Source organism: Halichoerus grypus, chromosome 3 (genome assembly GCF_964656455.1).
Source record: "Halichoerus grypus chromosome 3, mHalGry1.hap1.1, whole genome shotgun sequence".
Taxonomy (NCBI): Eukaryota; Metazoa; Chordata; class Mammalia; order Carnivora; family Phocidae; genus Halichoerus; species Halichoerus grypus.
Genome location: NC_135714.1, coordinates 1,311,940 through 1,330,276, shown reverse-complemented (window position 1 = coordinate 1,330,276; position 18,337 = coordinate 1,311,940). Strand labels below are relative to the sequence as shown.

Below are 18,337 nucleotides of genomic sequence, written 5' to 3'. Positions count from 1 at the left end.
TTTTGATTGTATTTTCATGCGCCTGACAAAGGACTCATATGCAGACTGTAATAGAGAACGCCTATCAATAAGAAAAAGCCAGTTAAGGTAATTTTTAAATGGGCGGCAATTTGAAATTAATCTGCCCACGCGGCCACGCAGCCAGCACCTGCACCTAGCTGAGCCCCACCCGCGGAGCTGATCCGTGGCGGTGTGCTCGGGACTGGTTTGTCGGGAGGCAGCAGGTAACTGGTGCAAGCTGGCCCAGCTTCCTCCGGCCTGGCGGCAGGCCCCAGAGCCCAGCTGGGTTTTCCCGTCCTTCTGCCTGCTGCTGTGTACTTTGTATCTGTTCCTGCTCTGAAGAGATGCTTTTGTTTTGTTCTTTTAAGAACTGTCTTTTTGTTTTTCTCTGTTTATATTTATCCGTTTCTTCTTGTGCCTGAGCACGAGGAGTGCATTAACGTGCAAGTTTATGTGCCATTTTAACTGGAAGCTCAGTTTGTTGCTGGAGTTTTTGTTCCCTAAGGTATGGCTTACTCCTGAAGGGATCCATTATCTGTCCTTTAATGCTCTCTGTCCCTTGGTTTTCTTTTTCTCATTTGTTTCTTTGACTACCGAGTTTTGGCATACTTTAACTGAGGCAAGTGTTTCTGGCTTCTTCGTTTCGCCTACATACTCTTCTCTTGTATCAGACTTGTCCGCTCCTAACTTCTCTGGACCCTCTTTGTAACTTCTTTCAAAATTTCAGACTCAAGGCTGTCCTCATCTGATGAAGAATAGAATGCAGATGATATTTCACCAGGGTGGGTTGGTTTAGCCTCTGCTTTCTGTTTTCTTCTATAATTATGTTTTTAAGTCCTGGCTGCCTTCCACTTTTCTTCTGATGGAAGTGGCAAGGGGGCGAGGGGCTTATAAATTCAGCTGTGCTCCGCTCCTCACTGTCAGGCGTTGCATGGGGCATGGTTAGATTTTTTTTCACCTGGACCACCCGTACCTCCCACCCCTCAAGCCAGGCTGTGTCCAGGGCGTGTCCCTGGTGTCCCCTGCGGCTGCTCTCTCTGCTGGGTGGGAGGGCACTACGAGGTCATTGGTCCTACCTCCTTTACCTACTTGGATGCTTTCAAGTTTGTGGTATGATGCTAGATCCCTTTTCTAGTAGTAATATTCCTGGAGAATTCATTCTTTCCCTTATTTTGGTGTGTTATTTCCTATTTTGCTTCTTTCATTTTGCTTCCTGAGGTTTGGGAGAGGATGATTCTATGAGCCAGAGTTTTCCAGTATGAGTCAAAGTATATATTTTTAATGTCCATTTTGGTAAATTGTAGGCTATTTTCTATTCTTATAAGAACTTTTGTTGGGAACTGTTTGATGAGCAAATTAAATCATCTTACATTGTGAAAACCGTTAGTGAGATTCTGTGTCACCTCCACAGTCTCGTCTCCAGGAACTGGAGCAAGAAGCTCATTGTGTTGCAGGAGAGCACTTCCTTGTAACAAGTAGTAAGCAGCTCCAAGAGGTGAGGCTGAGTTTTGTTTTTGTTTTTTTATAAAATATACTTACTTAGAGGTTAAAGAGAGATTTATTCTGAATTTATAAATATTATTTTATGTTGATGATCTAGAAAGAATGTAAGTTGTCCATGTTTTCTCACATTGAGATTCATTCCTTCAAAGCCTGTAAATCCAAGAAAAGTATGAATTCAGAATTTGAGTGTTTGTAGCATCTAATTGGGTAGGCCTTCTGTGGCTGTGGTAGTGATGTTCAGTTTCTCTCAAATCTGAGACCCGCTCATCACGTGTCACTGCTTTTGTTGAAGATCCTCTTTGGCAAGCTAAAGCTACACCTGCTGAGTCCCAGGGAGACTCTTCCCAGAACAGGGCTGCAGAGACTTCCGTCCACGTCAGAAGCCGTGGTAAGTTCAAAAATTGTCCCCTTTCTTTTTGAGACAGTAGCATGCCTACACGGAGTCACCCACAGACCCGCCCGTGCTCCCTGCAGTGGGCTGTGCGGCAGGTGCTCCCATGAGGTGCTCCCCAAAAGGCTGCCCTCCTAGTATGAACCATGAGAAAGAGGCAGACAGTACGGTTTTCCAGAAGCAAGCCACTGACTTCATTTTCTTCAAAGGAAAATTAGGTGGATTTTTGTTCTGAAAACAAATTGTTGTCAATCCAATCACAGCCTCTTAGACACTAGAGGCTGCCAGAAACTAGAAATGGGGAAGGTTGTCAGTCTTCTCCTTTCCTAGATTTATTTTTTTAAAGATTTTTTATTTATTTATTTGACAGAGAGATAGAGAGAGAGAACAAGTAGGCAGAGAGGCAGGCAGAGGGAGAGGGAGAAGCAGGCTCCCCGCCGAGCAGGGAGCCCGATGCGGGGCTCGATCCCAGGACCCTGGGATCATGACCTGAGCCGAAGGCAGATGCTTAACGACTGAGCCACCCAGGCGCCCCGATTTATTTTATTTTTAATATAGATGTGGAAGGTTTTTTTAAAAGATTTTTTATTTATTTATTTGTCAGAGAGAGCACAAGCAGGGGGAGCGGCAGAGGGAGAAGCAGATCCCCACTGAGCAGGGAGCCCAATACAGGACTCGATTCCAGGACCCTGGGATCATGACCCGAGCCGAAGGCAGATGCTTAAGCGACTGAACCACCCAAGTGTCCCCCTAGATTTATTTTAGAAAATTTGAGCTACCTTTCCCCTGAGAGGAGCCTGTTTTATAAACAGGGAGGAGTGAGAGTCTACTCTATCAGAATGGCAGAGTATAGGGGCACCTGGGTGGCTTAGTGTGTTGAGTGTCCTCGACTTTTGATTTTGGCTCAGGTCATGGTTTCGGGGTAGTAGGATCGAGCCCTGAGTTGAGCTCCGCACCTGGCGGGAACTCTGCTTGGGATTCTTTGCCTCTCCCTCTTCTGCTCGCTCTCTAAAATAAATGAATAAATCTTTAAAAGATATATGTTAAAAAAAAAAAGAATGGCAGAGTATAAATAGATGTCCAGAATCCAGTAAATAATATTCATGAAAGCATGCAGAGTGGGGATCAGTAAGTGGACTTGTTTTTGTTTTTAAGATTTTATTTATTCATTTGAGAGAGAAAGAGAATGAGCAGGGGGGCGGAGAGCGGCAGAGGGAGAAGCAGGCTCCCTACTGAGCAGGGAGCCTGACACGGGGCAGATGCTTCACTGACTGCGCCACCCAGGCGTCCCTGCAGTGGACTTGTGTTGCTACGGTGAGAGCCAGCTATGGGGGCTCCAGCCTGTGCTCTCTGTGCCATGTCCAGCATTTGACTTAGCAGCAGCCTCCCTCCCTACACACATGGCCGCTCCAGCACTGCACGCTCTGCCCATCTCGGCCCTGCCAGAGCCCCTTGCTTTCTGACAGTCCCCACGTGCGGCCCTCAGTGGGCTCAGGTGGCAGTTCTTGAGTGGATCACAGACATCTGTAGAGTGATGTGTCCCGAAGGGGGTTGAATCTGCCCCCTTCCCCACCTCAGTGGACAGCCATCCTCCTCCTGGGTCCTTGGGAGCCAGCAGTGGGTGGAGCAAGGGCAGTGGAGTCAGCCACCACATCCACCTGCATAGCTTGGGCATGTCTTTGACTCCTCTGTGCCTCAGTTTCCTGACCTGTAAAAGAAGGATAATAACAGTCCTTTCCCGACAGCAATCCTGTGAGTGTTCAACAAGTGTGTGGATGTGTGCCTGTGTGTAAAACAGTATTTAGGACGATGCCTGACATATGAGCTCTCAAAACCAGCAAGTACTGGCTATAATTATTAGCTACTGCATCCAGAAACCTACAAGTCATCTTGGATTTTCTTCCAGCCTCACCCCACAGCCAGCTTTACAGTCTCTACCTGCAAACAGGTTCTTGAGTTTGTCTGCTCCCTTGGTCCTCATGGTCACCACCTCAGTCACCTCCCACTCACAGCCCTGCAAAGCCCCCTCAGCAGCTTCCCTGATGGTTATCCATCACATCCAGGCAGAGCCATGTTTTACATTAGAAAAATCATGTTATTCCTCTGATGTACATTCCAGGGGCTTCCCGTGACCCTTAGATTAAGGCCCCAGCCCTCCAGTGTGTCTGCAGGCCCCGGGTCTGGCCCTGCCCCTTCTCTGGCCCCCCTTGCTCCCAGCGCCCCGTGAGCACACTGCTCCTCACAGGTTCTGCACGGGCTCTTTCCTGGCCTGGAGACTCTCCTGAAGTTTGCACAGTGGCTTCTGATTGTTGGCTTAAGTGCTGCTTTCAGAGAGGCCTCCCCTGGCCACATAGACAACAGTAAGGCCCCCAGGCACAACCCGTTTCTTCACCCAGATCTGTTTCCTGCACCTAGAGTTACCTTAGTTCCTGGTTGGCTTGTCACTCTAGGATGTAGGCTGCGTAAATCAAAGCCCATGTTTGACTTGTGCACTGCATCTCCAGAGCCGAGCAGCCTGAACCAGCACACGTGTCTGTTCATGGAGATCCGGGACAGCGCGGAGCAGGCCCCATCCTGCTGGGGAGACTCTGGCCTGGATTTCACACCCACACCGCAGAGGGGCACTGCGCCTTAGAGGTGGAGTGACAGCGGTAGCTGGAAAAGCCGCACACTTGCCCCCGTGGGGCCTGGAGCTGAGGGTCTCGGTCTGATGTATTCTCCATCCTGGCACCGGCTGATAGTGTTGCCCTTCCTTTGCTGCTGCTTAGCTCTTCCAGACAACCAGCAACTAAGAAAGGAAACGAAACGCTCTTGTGGTGTTGATGTGCTTTCTTCTAGACAGAATTAACGACCTTAATTATTTTTCACAAAGACATGATTGAGGTAAATCATATTAACCTCTCTTACTTAATCGACCAAGTCATACTATTTTGTGCATTTGAAAAAAGATGAACTTTTACTAGGGAGCTCATGTACATGGTTCTAAATTCAGAATTAAGACTCCTCTCTTCTTTCCTTCCCTTCCTGTTCCCTTCCCCATGTGGAAGGATGTGGAGTTCAGGTAAAATGTGTAGCTTCGAACAGTTCAAGTAAGGGCACAACTGTGATCTTAGATACAGTTTTATTAGGCTTTTATTTTTATTAGATTTTATGTTTTATTTCACAGCACTATTGAACAGAAGGTACAGAGAAGTCTCATATACTGCCATCCTCCCACCCCCACCACACCCACTCCCCCACCCTCTCCCCCACTGTCCACATCCCCACCAGTGGGACCATTTGTTACACTCAGTGAACCTCCGCTGACACATCATCATCATCCAAAGTCCATAGTTTATCTCCAGGGTCACCCTTTGTGTTGCACATTCTGTGGGTTTGGACAAATGTGTCATGACAGGTGTCCACCATTATGGTATCACACAGAGTGGCTTCACTGCCCTAAACACCCTCATGCTCCACATGTTCCCCCCTTCCCCCCCCCGATATTTTCACTGTCCCCGTAGTTTTGCCTTTTTCCGGAATGTCCTGTAGATGGAACCATACAGTATGTAGCCTTTTCAGACTGGCATCTTTCCCTTAGTCATGTACATTTAAAGTTCCTCTATGTCTTTCCTAGTGGATAACTCATTTCTTTTTAATGATGAATAACAGTCCATTGTCTGGATGGACCACAGTTATTACCCATTCACCTACTGAAGGACATCTTGGTTGCTTCCAAGTTTTGGCAATGAGGAAGAATGCTGCTATAAACATCTGTGTACAGGTTTTTGTGTGGACGTAAGTTTTCAGCTCCTCTGGGTGAATACCAAGGAGCATGATTGCTGGATCGTATGATGAGAGTATATTGAATTTTGCAAGAAACTGACAAACTATTTTCCAAAGTGGCTGCACCATTCTGCCTTCCCATGAGCCGTGGATGAGAGTTCCTGCTGCTCCACATCCTCACCAGCATGTGGTGTTATCAGGGCTCTGGATTCTGCCCATCCTAACAGATGTTAGCTATGTCCTGAAAAGACCACTCTTACAGCTGGCTGAAGGAGGGAGGAGTCTCGTTAATAGGCTGTCACTGTAGTGTGGGGGCAGAAGTCTCCGTGGTCCAGCTGACAGCTGTGAAGATGGAGCAGCGGAAGAATTTCCAGAGCATTTTTAGAGCAGAAAGGAACTCTGTGAGTGTGAGTTCATGTGAGCATCAACAAAAGACTGTGGGGGTAGCTCTTGGTTTTCTTAGTTATGCAACTGAGCAGAGAGAACAGGCCACTACTCAGGGAAAACTGGGAGAGGAACAATTTCCTGGGGTGGGGGTGGGGTCAAGCATTCACCTCGGACTTACTAAGACAGAGATGTTCAGAAGACACGGGCACAGAGATGTCGCAGGAGCGGTCAGGTCAGTGAAAAGTCTTGTGCTGGAAGTGGTCAGCCAGTTTTTAGTAAAGTTGCCCTGGGATGGTGGTCCCCTACCCTGGCCCAAGCTTTGGAAAAACACTAATGCCCGGGCTGACGACTGACCCACAGAATCGTGTCTGTGGGTTGGACAGCCAGACCCAGGCATGTTTTTGAAGCTCCCGGCTGTTTTTCATAAGCCAGCCAACATTGATAACCGCAGAACCTAACGCTGAGAAACTGACCCTTAGAGGTCAGGGAAAGGGGAGGCGCCGACAAGAGGCTGCGGATTGGCCATGAAAAGAAAGGAGCCGAGAAGAATGTGCTGTCAGGAGCCAACACGGACTGTGTGATAAAGCTCTCAGGGCGGCAGGCGGCTGCGGAACTGCCTCTGATCATGAACCAATGCTGGTAGGGCTTTGTCCAAAGTTTTATGAGATCAAATACTTAAATCTTTTCAAGGGTTCTCGACGGCTGAAGTAGAGATATACAGAGAGACTGTGGTTAGATGAGTAAGGTATCGAGATAAGGAGAGCTAGTCGATCTTAAGCAGGTTTCTTGGCTAAGTGTTTTCATGTACTGTCATCCCCCTGGGGATAGCTTTTCTAAGTAAATGGCAGTTCTGGATTGTACTGAGGTAGGGTGCCTCCCCCTGGGCGGTGCCTACTCCCATGACACCAGTGTCGGCTCTCCGGGTTACGATTCTGTGGCCAGCCAAGACTCTTGGGTCCTCAGTCTTTATTCAAACAGACGGGGACACAACTTCATGCCTTACACTGTTACATGAGAGTTAGCCCAACCTGATTTATAGATTCAAAACAATCCTAGCAGCAGTTTTTTGGAGAAGCTGGCAAGCTGATTCCCAAATTGACATGGAAATGCAAAAAACTAAGAGCCAGTGTGATCTTGGGAAGCACTACTGGAGGACTTAGCCTGTTGGACGTCAAGACTAATCCTAAATCAATAGGGATTGCCAGGAACTAAGCAGCACAGTCTAGTGTCGATTGGAGCATGAACAAACAGGCCAGTGGACCCAGGATGGGGAGTCCACACATGCGTACGAAAGGCACGATCTCCGAGAGGGTCGCTCTGCCAAGCAGTGAATAAGGAGGGCTCGTTCCATAAATGACCCCTATTTCACACCATACACAAAAATAAACTCCAAGCAAATTGTACATCTAAATACAAAAAGCAAAACAATGAAGATTGCAGAAGATAACCATAAGGGAATATCCTCAAGACCCTGAGGTGGGTGAATGTTCCTAAACAGAACACAAGATGCATTACCCATACAGGAAAAGATTGATAAATTGGGCAATAGTAGAATTAAGAATCTCTGTTTATGAAGAGATGCCATTAAACAAGTAAATAAGCAAGTCACAGAAGGCAGAGAGATTTCCAGTAAATATAACCAGCTGAAGAAAACACTGTCCAGAATAACAACTTCCTACAAATCAAGGGGGGAAAAAAAGACATGCAAACCAATTTTTTAAATGAGCAAAAGACATGAACAGGGGTTTAATGAGAGAAGATACCTAATTAGCCAATGAGTATGTGAATACTGTCCAAGTATATTAGTCACTGGGGAAATACATATAAAACTACCATGCAGTATCACTTCACATTTACCAGAATGGCTAACATTAAGGCCTGGGACATGTGTTGGCAAAGATGTGGAGCAACTGGAACATCCACATGGTGCTGGTGGGGAACAGATGGGTGCCTTCACTTGGGAGAACTGGCTGGTGTTGCCTCTGCTTCAGTTGGCCCTGCGATTCCATTCCTCTCTGTGTTTCTGCTCAACAGAACTGCAGACATATGTTAACCAAAATCGGGCTCCGAATGTTCACAGCAGCACTACTCATCATGGCCCGTAAACAACCCACTAGTACCCATTAAGGAGAAAATATAGTTGTCGTACATTCAAACAAACAATTGAAAACAGGAGTACAAGTAAATGAAATGCCGCTTCATACAACACAGATGAGCCTTAAAACCACCCTGTTGAACAAAACCACACACACAGAGTGTCTGTCCTGTTGCATGGATACGAAGTTCGAAAGCTGGGAAAAGTGGCCTTGATGGTGGAGGCAGAGTGGTGGCTACCTGGAGGGGAGGGGGAGGGGCAGGGACCCGCAGGGGACCTGGAATGTTCCGTGTGCGTGGTCTTACCCAAGCATGTTCACTTTGTGGTAATCGAACAAATCATGTTCTTAGGATCTTGTGTTGTCCTATACGTAATATTTTGACCTTTTAAAATTAGTTTTAAAATCCATAATCCTATTCTGATGTTACCTCCCTGACATTATGCCTGGATAACTGTAATTGAAACATTGGGTGTTCCTAAACTCTTGAGTTACACATTTGTAGGCATTTTCTTAGTTTATTCTCCTACATGGTATTTTACATACCCTGGATTTAGATTTCATGAATTTAAATCTCAGGAGCAATCTTATTTCCAAGCTTGTGTGAAATGCCTTTAGCTCTCATATGTACAGCAATGATTTTGTAAGGGATTTAGATTAAGACACTTGATAAACTGAATTTATTATGAATCTTCACTTTGGAAAATATGGTCAATACAGACCATTTATTATTAGGACTTTCTCCAGCTGAAAATAAGTGTTCAAAATGTTAAAATTAAATGAAGGAATTATATTGGTGACATTTATTCTCATTTTTCAGTTAAGTGCTGTGCAGGACCTTCATCCATTACCCAAGATAATTTTGGAATATAGACGGGTAGGTTCCCTTTGTGTGTGAATGAGTTGGTGAGGGAGGGGAGCCATCTGGCCCCACCTCTGATAAGAGCCATCAATCCATAATCACAGCAGTAGCCCTGGCAATGTTCTGAGGGGAACAGAGCTTGTTCAAGCCGGCCTGGTTCCAGTGCTGCTCTTGTGCACCCCGCTCGGCACGGAGCCAGAGGGTCCCACGGGGACGAGGACGGATGAAGATGGGAAGGGGACGTGTGTGTTGTCATCGGGTGGCTTCTCTGTGGACTAGACTCCACCAGCACAGAGTTCAGAAGCCTCTCTCGAGGGCCTCCTCCCACTCCCCAGCCCTGGGCCTGGCGAAGTTCCCTGCGGCCCTCTGAGCATGTTGGCTTGCTCGTTCGCTGACATGCCCCCTTCGTCCTCAGCAGCCAACGCTTCCTCTGTCCACACACCTCCGTGTGTTCTCTGTTGTTCGTGAACCGCGTCCATAGCTTGGCTGCCGCTTGTACCATCAGTCTGTCACTCCCTGAACCTGTGGCCTGCTGCTCTCCTGAGGTGTGGCAGCCGACAGGGCTTGCTCATGGCACCGAATGGCCTTCTCCTTGAAGGGACGAAATGATTGGAAGAGAACTAAAGGCACCCTAGGGGATGCGGGAGGATGGGTACCCAGGGCTCCCCATTTATCTCTGCAACGTTTCTGTGAAAAGAATCATTCCAGAATTATTCTGGAAAGAGGGTAGGGTGCCATCTTTCCCTGTGGGTCATTGTTATTTAATTGTGGGTACCACACCAGCCTGTTGCAGGGCCTCCTGGAGCTGACACGTGAGCGCCACATGCCCAGCGCTCTGTGAAACACTGCTTTTTATGCTTGTTCTTGCTAGATGCTGAAACAAGAAAATGATTACTCTTGTCTGTGTAACCTAGGTTCACAAGACCAAATCAGCCTTTGTGGATGGATTACTAGCTTGCATGAGAAAGGTAACTGAGCTAAACGAGATCCTGTGCCCAGGAATGTGGTTTCCACGTGGCTTCAGATACATGTACAATTTCCTGAAATTTTAGTTAACGATGAAATCACCAAATATTCTTGAGCTGTGAACCATGATTTTGTTATTACTCGGGTCTCTTTATAGCCTGAGTGGTCATCATGCCTTCAGACCTGGAGCTGCATGTATGCCGAAGCCCTGGGCTTTCCCAGGCACTGTGACACCTGTCACTGAGCCTCTTCCCGTGCCCATTGCAGGGAAGGAGGAGGAGCCTGCAGGCAGAGGTGTTCCATCTGGGCCCCTGTCTTGGCTGCACGGCCCCGTCTGGAGTCCATGCTGAGCCCCTGTGGCACATGGTCCTCCTCTCCCCATGCTCAGGGGCTTGAAGGGACCTGAAGACCCACATGTCCTGTTGCAGTTTTTGCATGGGTTAGGGGAACCTCCTTGTTGGTCAGCAGTCGGCTGACACCCAGAGACCTTTCAGGGTTGGGGGCTCTGGGCCAGCGGCTTGTGGACGTCTGCAGGAGAGCAGTGAGTGTGTGCTGTGTGCAGGGAGACTAAGGGTCACTGTGCTCTTGACTCCACGTGGCATTGCCAGCGCTGAAACTGATTCTCCTTAACTGATGAAGGGCTCCATTTCCTCTACGTGGAATCAGACTGGAACTGTGACTGGAAGACTTTCAGCCAAGCATCCGGTAAGTTAGCGCCCCTTGGTAGACGCCAGTTTCTGTGCCTCAGAGTTGAGTTTTTGCCTATATGTGTGTTTGCCTGTGCACTTTCTAAGAGAGGGCCCCATGTAGACAGATGGGTTTTACTCTGTTTATCCACTCAGCTAATACTCACTTAGCACCTGCTGTGTTTTGGGAACATAGTGGGGGAATAAGACACATGTTCCCTGCTGTCATGATGTGTTGAGTTAGTGAGGGGTCCTTTCCATCCAGAGAGTCATGCGTGCTAGGGCTGAGGGCAAAAGGGACACCCCGTTCCCACTTCCCCTTCCTCGTCTTCAGATTTGTACTGGACAGGAAGCTTCTGAGGTCCAGAGATGTGTTGAAATGTCTGATGCTCTGATGACCTCCTCCATTTCTTTGTTGTTGTTCCAGACTGTCTCTGATGAAAAAAGCTGTAAATACCCTTGAATTTATGATGCAGCTTTAATAACACTCAAAGCAATTAGCTTTTTAAATGGCTTTATATTTTTGAATTAAAGATGATTCATTACTAATTTTTCATCGTAGAACAGTTCCTTAAGTACAGAAATGTAAAAACAAACAAACAAAAACTAATAAGTCACCTATTATTCCACCATGCAGAATTAACTGTGGTTAACATTTTGGTGTCTATCCTTATTGACTTTTGCCAAGTACATATATTTATAAAATGCTGTTTTTCTACCAAAATAAAACCTCACTTTTATACTTCTCAGTTTTGTTTATGATGGCTTGATATCATACATTAATATTGACCTGAATGTATATTTAGATTTAAACATTTGAATTATTTAAATATATGAATTGAATACATTAATTATTTAAATATGCACTGTAAAAATATATACATGTGAGTATATATTTGTGATAAATTCAAATAGTGTGGACATGGGTGGAAAAAAACTTCAGTGCCCTTTCCTTTCCCTTCACGACACGTCTGTCTACCCCGTGGGTCCCCTGTCACTGGTCTGGACTGCATGCTGCCAGCCTTCATCTGGCCTTTACGTGTGTGGGTGCCCAGTGCTCACAGCTGGTGGTCATGTGGGGCTGGGTGGGCTCACACCTGCAGGAGCCGCAGCCCTGCTCAGGGCCCTACGCTCTCTGGACTCCGCACCCACCTTAGGAAGGCCTTTCTCTGGACACCCCACTTTAGAGAGCTCTTCTGCGGTCTTTACCACAAGCAGCACTAAGACTAGTGCCTCCTCTGAAGGCAGGTGCCTGCTGCACCTTTTCTCTTAGCTGCTGCTTCTCATCAAAGAGTAATTTATGAGTTCTACTGGGAAAACGCACTGTTATGTTTTTGTTTTTGTTTTTTTGACAAAGAGCGAGAGAGGGAACACAAGCAGGGGGAGTGGGAGGGGGAGAAGCAGGCTTCCCGCTGAGCAGGGAGCCCGATGCGGGGCTCCATCCCAGGACCCCGGGATCATGATCTGAGCTGAAGGCAGACTCTTAACGACTGAGCCACCCAGGCGCCCCTGGGAAAACGCACTTTTTACGAGGTCCTTGCTTTTGCCTGTACAGCATTGTAAGATCGTATTTTCTATTACATTTCCAGGTTAATCTCTTGCTGTGTTTTATTCTCTTCCAGTAAGCTCCAGGGTCTCTGGTTTGTGGGTAGCACTCCTCCCAAGTTTTTAGTGACGCTCTTGTTTTTTTTATTTTCTGTTATTTCAGTTGAATTTTTGGAAAGAGAAGGTATAACATAATGTGTGCATTTGGCCACTACTTTCCACTGGAAGTCCACATCATCATTTTAACAGCTACTTTATACCCCACTTGATGGCTGTCCCTGGTGACGGTCGTTTAGATTGTTTTCAGTTGTACTTATTTTATACAGAGATGCCATAAACATACCTGTATGTATATTTTTGGTACATTTTTCTAATGATTTCCATAGCATTCCCAGAGATGGAATTCCTGAGTCAAAGTATACGTGTATTTTTAGGGCTTTACGTTATAGGTTGTGTTTCTTACCTTCCTTGTTAGGTGGGAGCCCTTTCTTTTCAACTGTGTCCATCCTGAGTGGAAGTAGAAGCCCCCATCTGATCATTTTCATCCACCTAAAACCCTCATTCTTTGAGTTCTCTTAGCATCGAGTGGTTCATTGATCAGTATTTGCTTTATCAAAACCCCGGTCTAGTATCCTCCTAGACGTTCCCTGTACTTGTCCTGATGGCCACTACATGGTGTTTTAACTGCCTGTTGACTTCTGTTTACCCTGTTAAATTGTATGTTCCAAGAGAACAGGGACTTTTTGCCTCTTTTGTTGACTTAATCCCCACCGTGGCCTGGCTCTGCACCTGGTAGGCACCAAGTACTTACTGAGTGAAAACCTGGGTGTGTGATCCACCCTTGAATTGCCTTCCCATGTCTCAAAGTCACTTGGTTTGGGATCATCATCAGGATTGCCACGTGTTAACAGTGTAGGCCCAGCCTCTTCCCCAAGCTGGACTGTCGTGTTCTCCATCCTGGCTGGAAGTTGGTCATGAGCTTCAATTCTTCTCTTCCCTTGACTCAGATTCTTTAGGGTTCGTGCATGTCAATCTTTGTTTTGTGTGTCTCTCTTGGACCTATCATATTTTTATGAAGGCCTGCTCCTGGGCAGGTGCGGAGGACCTCTCTGTTCTTATTGCACTTGCCAGGAGCCACATTCTCACCATTTCTTCATCTCCTAATACCTCCTTGTCGGTTGTGGCTTCAGACGCCCCTCCTAATGTTTCTGCATCGACAGGCGAGTTTTTGTCACTGTCCTCGTGTCACTGTCATGCCACTTGCACTGAGTGGTTCCGGCTCAGAATTCACCCATGTTTTGTAATTCAAAATATCTGACCTCACACATTGTATTGTTATGAGTTCTTTAATATCCCAAGTGTTCAGTCGTCTTCTAGGTTAGCTTTGTTGTCACAAATGGCAAGATCTCCTTCTTTTTATGGCTGAGTAACATTCCATTGTATATACATACCATATTTTCTAAATCCATTCATCCATCAGTGGACACTTGGGTTGCTTCCATATCTTAATTATTGTAAATAATGCTGCTATAAACATAGGGGTGCATGTGTCTTTTCAAATTCATGTTTTTGTTTGCTTCAGGCAATTACCCAGTAGTAGAATTACTGGATTATATGATAGTTCTATTTTTAATTTTTTGAGGAGTCTCCACCCTGTTTCCACAGTGGCTGCACCAATTTACATTCCCACCAACAGTGCACGAGGGTTCCCTTTTCTCCAATCCTTGCCAAAACTTGTTATTTCTTGTCTTTTTGATAATAGCCATCCTAACAGGTATGAGATAATATCTCTTCATGGTTTTGATTTGCATTTCCCTGATGAGTGATGTTGAGCATCATTTCATGTGCCTGTTGGCCATCTATATGTCTTCTTTGGAAAAATGTCTATTCAGGTCCTCTGCTCATTTTTTAATCAGATTGGTTTTTTTGCTATTGAGTTGTTTGAATTCCTTATATATTTTGGATATTAACCCCTTGTAGGATATATGATTTACAATTTTTTTCCCATTCAGTAGGTTGCCTTTTTTTTTTCCCTTTGCAGAAGCTTTTTTAGTTTGATCTACTCCCACTTGTTTATTTTTGCTTTTGGAGTGGGATCAATGCTAAGACTGATGTCAAGAAGCTTACCACCTATGTTTTCTTTGAGGAGTTTTATGGTTTCGGGTCTTACATTCAAGTCTTTAATCTATTTTGTGTTAATTTTTTTACATGGTGTAAGATAGTAGTCTAGATTCATTCTTTTGCATGTATCTATCCAGGTTCCTCAACACCATTTATCAAAGAGACTGTCTTCTCCCCACTGGATATTCTTGACTCCTTTGTTGTAAATCAATTGACCATATAATTATGGGTTTATTTCTGGGCTCTCTATTTAGTTCTGTTGGTCTGTGTGTCTATTTTAATGGCACTATGTATTAATATTTTTAAAGGATTTTTGTGTATATATTCATGAGAAATATAGATCTGTTTTTATCTGGTTTGCATACCAGGATAACACTAGTTTCATGAAATAGGAAATGTTCCTTCCTCTTGCATTTTCTGGAAGATATTGTGTGGAATTTGTGTTAATTCTTTAAATAGGGATGCCTGGGTGGCTCAGTCCATAGAGCATGTGTCTCTCGATCTCAGGGTTGTAACTTTGAGCCCCACGTTGGGTATAGAGACTACTTAAAAATAAAATCTTAAAAAAAATTCTTCTTTTAAGTATTTGGTAGAATTTGCTAATAAAATTGTCTGGACCTGGAAGTTTCTTTTTGGAGAGTTTTGAAATTATGTGTTCAATTTTACCAATATTTATAGGGTTATTCATAGTATCTTGTTTCATATTGGGTAAATTTTGGTTGGTTATATATTTTTTTTTAATTTGTGAAATTGATGTGCATATAGTTGTTTGTAGCATTCCCTTAACCTTTTGATGTCTGTAGGATCTGTAGTGATGTCCCCTATTTCATTCCTGATATTGGTAATTTGTGTCTTCTCTCTTTTTTCTTTATCAGTCTAGATAGAGTTTTATCAATGTTATTGATCTTTTCAACGAACCAGCTATTTGTTTCAGTGGGTTTTCTGTTTTCAATTTTACTGATTTCTGTTGTTTAGTCTTTCCTTTCTTCTGCTTGATTTGGGTTTATTTTGCTTTACTTTTGCTAAGTTCTCCAGGTGCAATTTTAGATTGTTGCTTTAAGACTTTTCCTTTTTTCTCATGTGTACATTTTTTGTGCTATAAAATTTCCCTCTCCCCCACTGTTCTAACTATATCCCACAAATTTTTATATGTTGTATTTTGTCAAAGAAAAATTGCAACAGACAGAGTTAAACAGGCAAGGAAGAGCTTATTCAAGATTATTGCAATAGGGGAGAGAGATTGAACTCAACTCCAAATACAGCAAGGGCACCTGGGGATTTACGGCCAGTAGGGAGGTGGACAGAGTCACTGGGTAGAAAATTACTAAGAGGAACTTGGCCAGGTATGAAGGGTGGGAGGATTCATGCTAAATTGCTTGCTAAACTCAGCCACAGTGTTTTTCTGTGGTATTTGACTGGAGTAGGTTTTCTGTCTTGCTGGGCTGTCCCCTTTCTGTCCTTTGGCTAGAGAGAGCAGGCTCCTCCCCTCCCGTGCGACCTTGAGAAGGAGAAGCATGAGTGGAGGGTCAGCACTGACCAAGTGCTTTTCCCCAAGTGTCTACAACCTGGGTGATTAAGTTACTGCTTGTCCAAGTATTCATTTAAATATGTCCAGTGGCAAACAACAGAAAATCAAACCCCAAATGATCTAAACTATCAAGGTATTTCTCAGCTTACCTAACTTAGAAGTCCAAGGAAGGGCTAGCTTCAGGCAAGATTTGAGCTGGCAGCCAAAGTTATACAGTAGGTCCAGCTTCTGTCCCCCATTTCCCAACTTCTCTTCTTCAGCATCCCAGCAAGTCTTGGCAAAAACTGCTTAGTTTCTCCCCAGTGGGATGAACATATTTCTCCGTGTAGCTTCCATGAAAGGAGGAGGAAGCATCTTTTGCAGATGCCCTCAGCAAGCATCTCCTTGCATCTCTCTGAAATAGCCCAAGCCACCCTTAAACTGGTTACTGTGGCCACAAGATGGCCTCTGCTGGCTGGCCTAAAGGTTGGGGCCCTTAATGACAATCTGAGTGTCAGTCTCTAAAGAAGAAGGAAAAGAATACTTGTGGCCCCAGTAGCAAGTATCTCCACACATGACAAGATTATGGGTTTTTTCTAGCTATCAGCACAAATAAGAAGTATTGTTCTAGCAGGAATTGTTCTATTCTGTTTTCCAGTGCTCCTGCCATTCTTAGGTTGTTACTCTGTAAAGAGTCTTAGGAAATTTGCCTTCGGGCTTAGGCGGCACCACCCAATGAAGAGTTTTGCTTTCCAGATACAATATTTAAGCCCTATTTCATCATTACCTATATAAATGTTAAAGTAGTTAATTTGAAGTAATTCTATTCAGAGTCTTTACATTGTTGACATGTGATTTTTCTGCTTACCTGATGAATATCTCCCACATAATATTATTCTACTATCAAATTATCTATTATCAAGATTTTCCTAAGTCGTATAATTATTGCTAACTCTGCAGCGCTATTTGAGACCCAAATGAGATGTTTTTATCTTTATACTTTGTTATTTGGGGGATGAAATATTTTCCAATTTCTATTTAGAGTAAAAGGAGCAGTCCCGTCATTCTCCATGGATCACTTCACAGTGGGGGCACCTGGGTGATGCAGTCAGTTGAGCATCTGACTCTTGGTTTCAGCTCAGGTCATGATCTCAGGGTTGTGAGAATGAGCCCCGCATCGGGCTCTGCGTTCAGCACAGAGTCTGCTTAAGTTTCTCTCACCGTCTCCCTCTGCTTTCTCTCTCTAGAATAAATAAATAAATCTTAAAAAAAAAAAAAAGCCACAGTGATTTCATAAAGCTAAATCTTCCTCAGTTCCCCCGGTCGCTCAGGTGGGAGCCCTGCTTTTCTAGCCCATTGCCAGGTCCTGTGGAGTGTGCCTCCTGGGCATTGCTCTTCACTGCCCTTCTCATCCCACTCATCTCGGCTGTCTTTTTGGGCCCTCCCACTCTCCTGCCCAGCAGCCAGAGAGCCTCACAGGCCAGCCACATTCTCTACTCCTTACCTTGTGTCCAGGGCTCCTGGTGTTCTAACCCCTGCCTCCCTCTCCAACCCATTTCCTCCTACTGCCCATTCATTCATTCTTTCATTCAACAGATGTTTATTGAGCACTTCTTACATGCTAGGCTGTTCAAGGTGCTTGTGCTGAACGCATCATAATCTCTACCCTTGTGGAGTCTGGGGGCTGGAGGGCATGAGCAGACAGCAAACATACTAAATAAATCCTGATATGAAAGATGACAAGATGTCATGGAAAATACAGAGTTGCAGAGGCAAGGATCAAAAGCACAGGGGAAGACGATGCTCATGAGGGGAGACAGAGAGGCACTGACGGAGGAGGTGATGACCAAACAAAAGCTCTAAGGTGAAGGAATGGGCCACCTGGAGCCATGTGGATGTAGGGGAGGTACATCTCAGCGCACGCCAAGGCCATCTGAGCCCCTCACCCAGCCCCCAGCTCCACACAAGGTGGGGCCCATGCTGGTCTTGGGGCTGCAGATCAGGTCAAGTGCAGGAGTGTTAGCCCAGCGCGAACTACTATCTTGGGTATGTCTGTGTGGCCCTTACCCTGTTCTCTGTACCAATTGTCCTTTCTATGGTTTTGCTGCCATGGTTTTTACTTGTTTTGTTTTCCCTCGCATTCTTAAGGAAAATGATTTCAGGAAACACCTGGCACTATTTGACAGTGCCCCAGAGGCAGCTGAGCACTGGTTTGGGGCAGACCTGAGTTCAAATTCCAGCTCAGTTGTTAACAGTATGACTCTAGCTGGAAACTTCAATTTTCCCAACCATGAAATAATAAAAATAATGCCTTCTTTGCCAGGTTATTGTGAAGATTATTTACTTTTCATTTCATTCATTCAACTAATATTTGTTGATTGCCCCTGTGTGCTAGGAAGGGTCATAGGTGCTGAGGACCCAGGCATGACACCACAGGCATGGCCTTGCCCTCAGGAGGCTGCGTCCTGCTGGAGCACAGTTTGTTCCTTTGTTCCTGACAGCCCATCAGAG

At 45.2% G+C, this 18,337-nt stretch overlaps 1 protein-coding gene across 1 annotated transcript in view; it reads left to right on the top strand.

Annotated features, from left to right (window-relative positions):
* The window catches only part of POLN (DNA polymerase nu), a 145,529-nt gene that overhangs the window by 58,182 nt on the left and 69,010 nt on the right, over nucleotides 1-18,337 (top strand). The window contains exons 12-16 of the mRNA XM_036067284.2: nucleotides 1,412-1,495; nucleotides 1,796-1,891; nucleotides 8,960-9,016; nucleotides 9,916-9,969; nucleotides 10,607-10,672. Of these exons, the coding sequence (XP_035923177.2) occupies nucleotides 1,412-1,495; nucleotides 1,796-1,891; nucleotides 8,960-9,016; nucleotides 9,916-9,969; nucleotides 10,607-10,672 (357 nt within the window). The remainder of the gene's footprint in view (nucleotides 1-1,411; nucleotides 1,496-1,795; nucleotides 1,892-8,959; nucleotides 9,017-9,915; nucleotides 9,970-10,606; nucleotides 10,673-18,337) is intronic.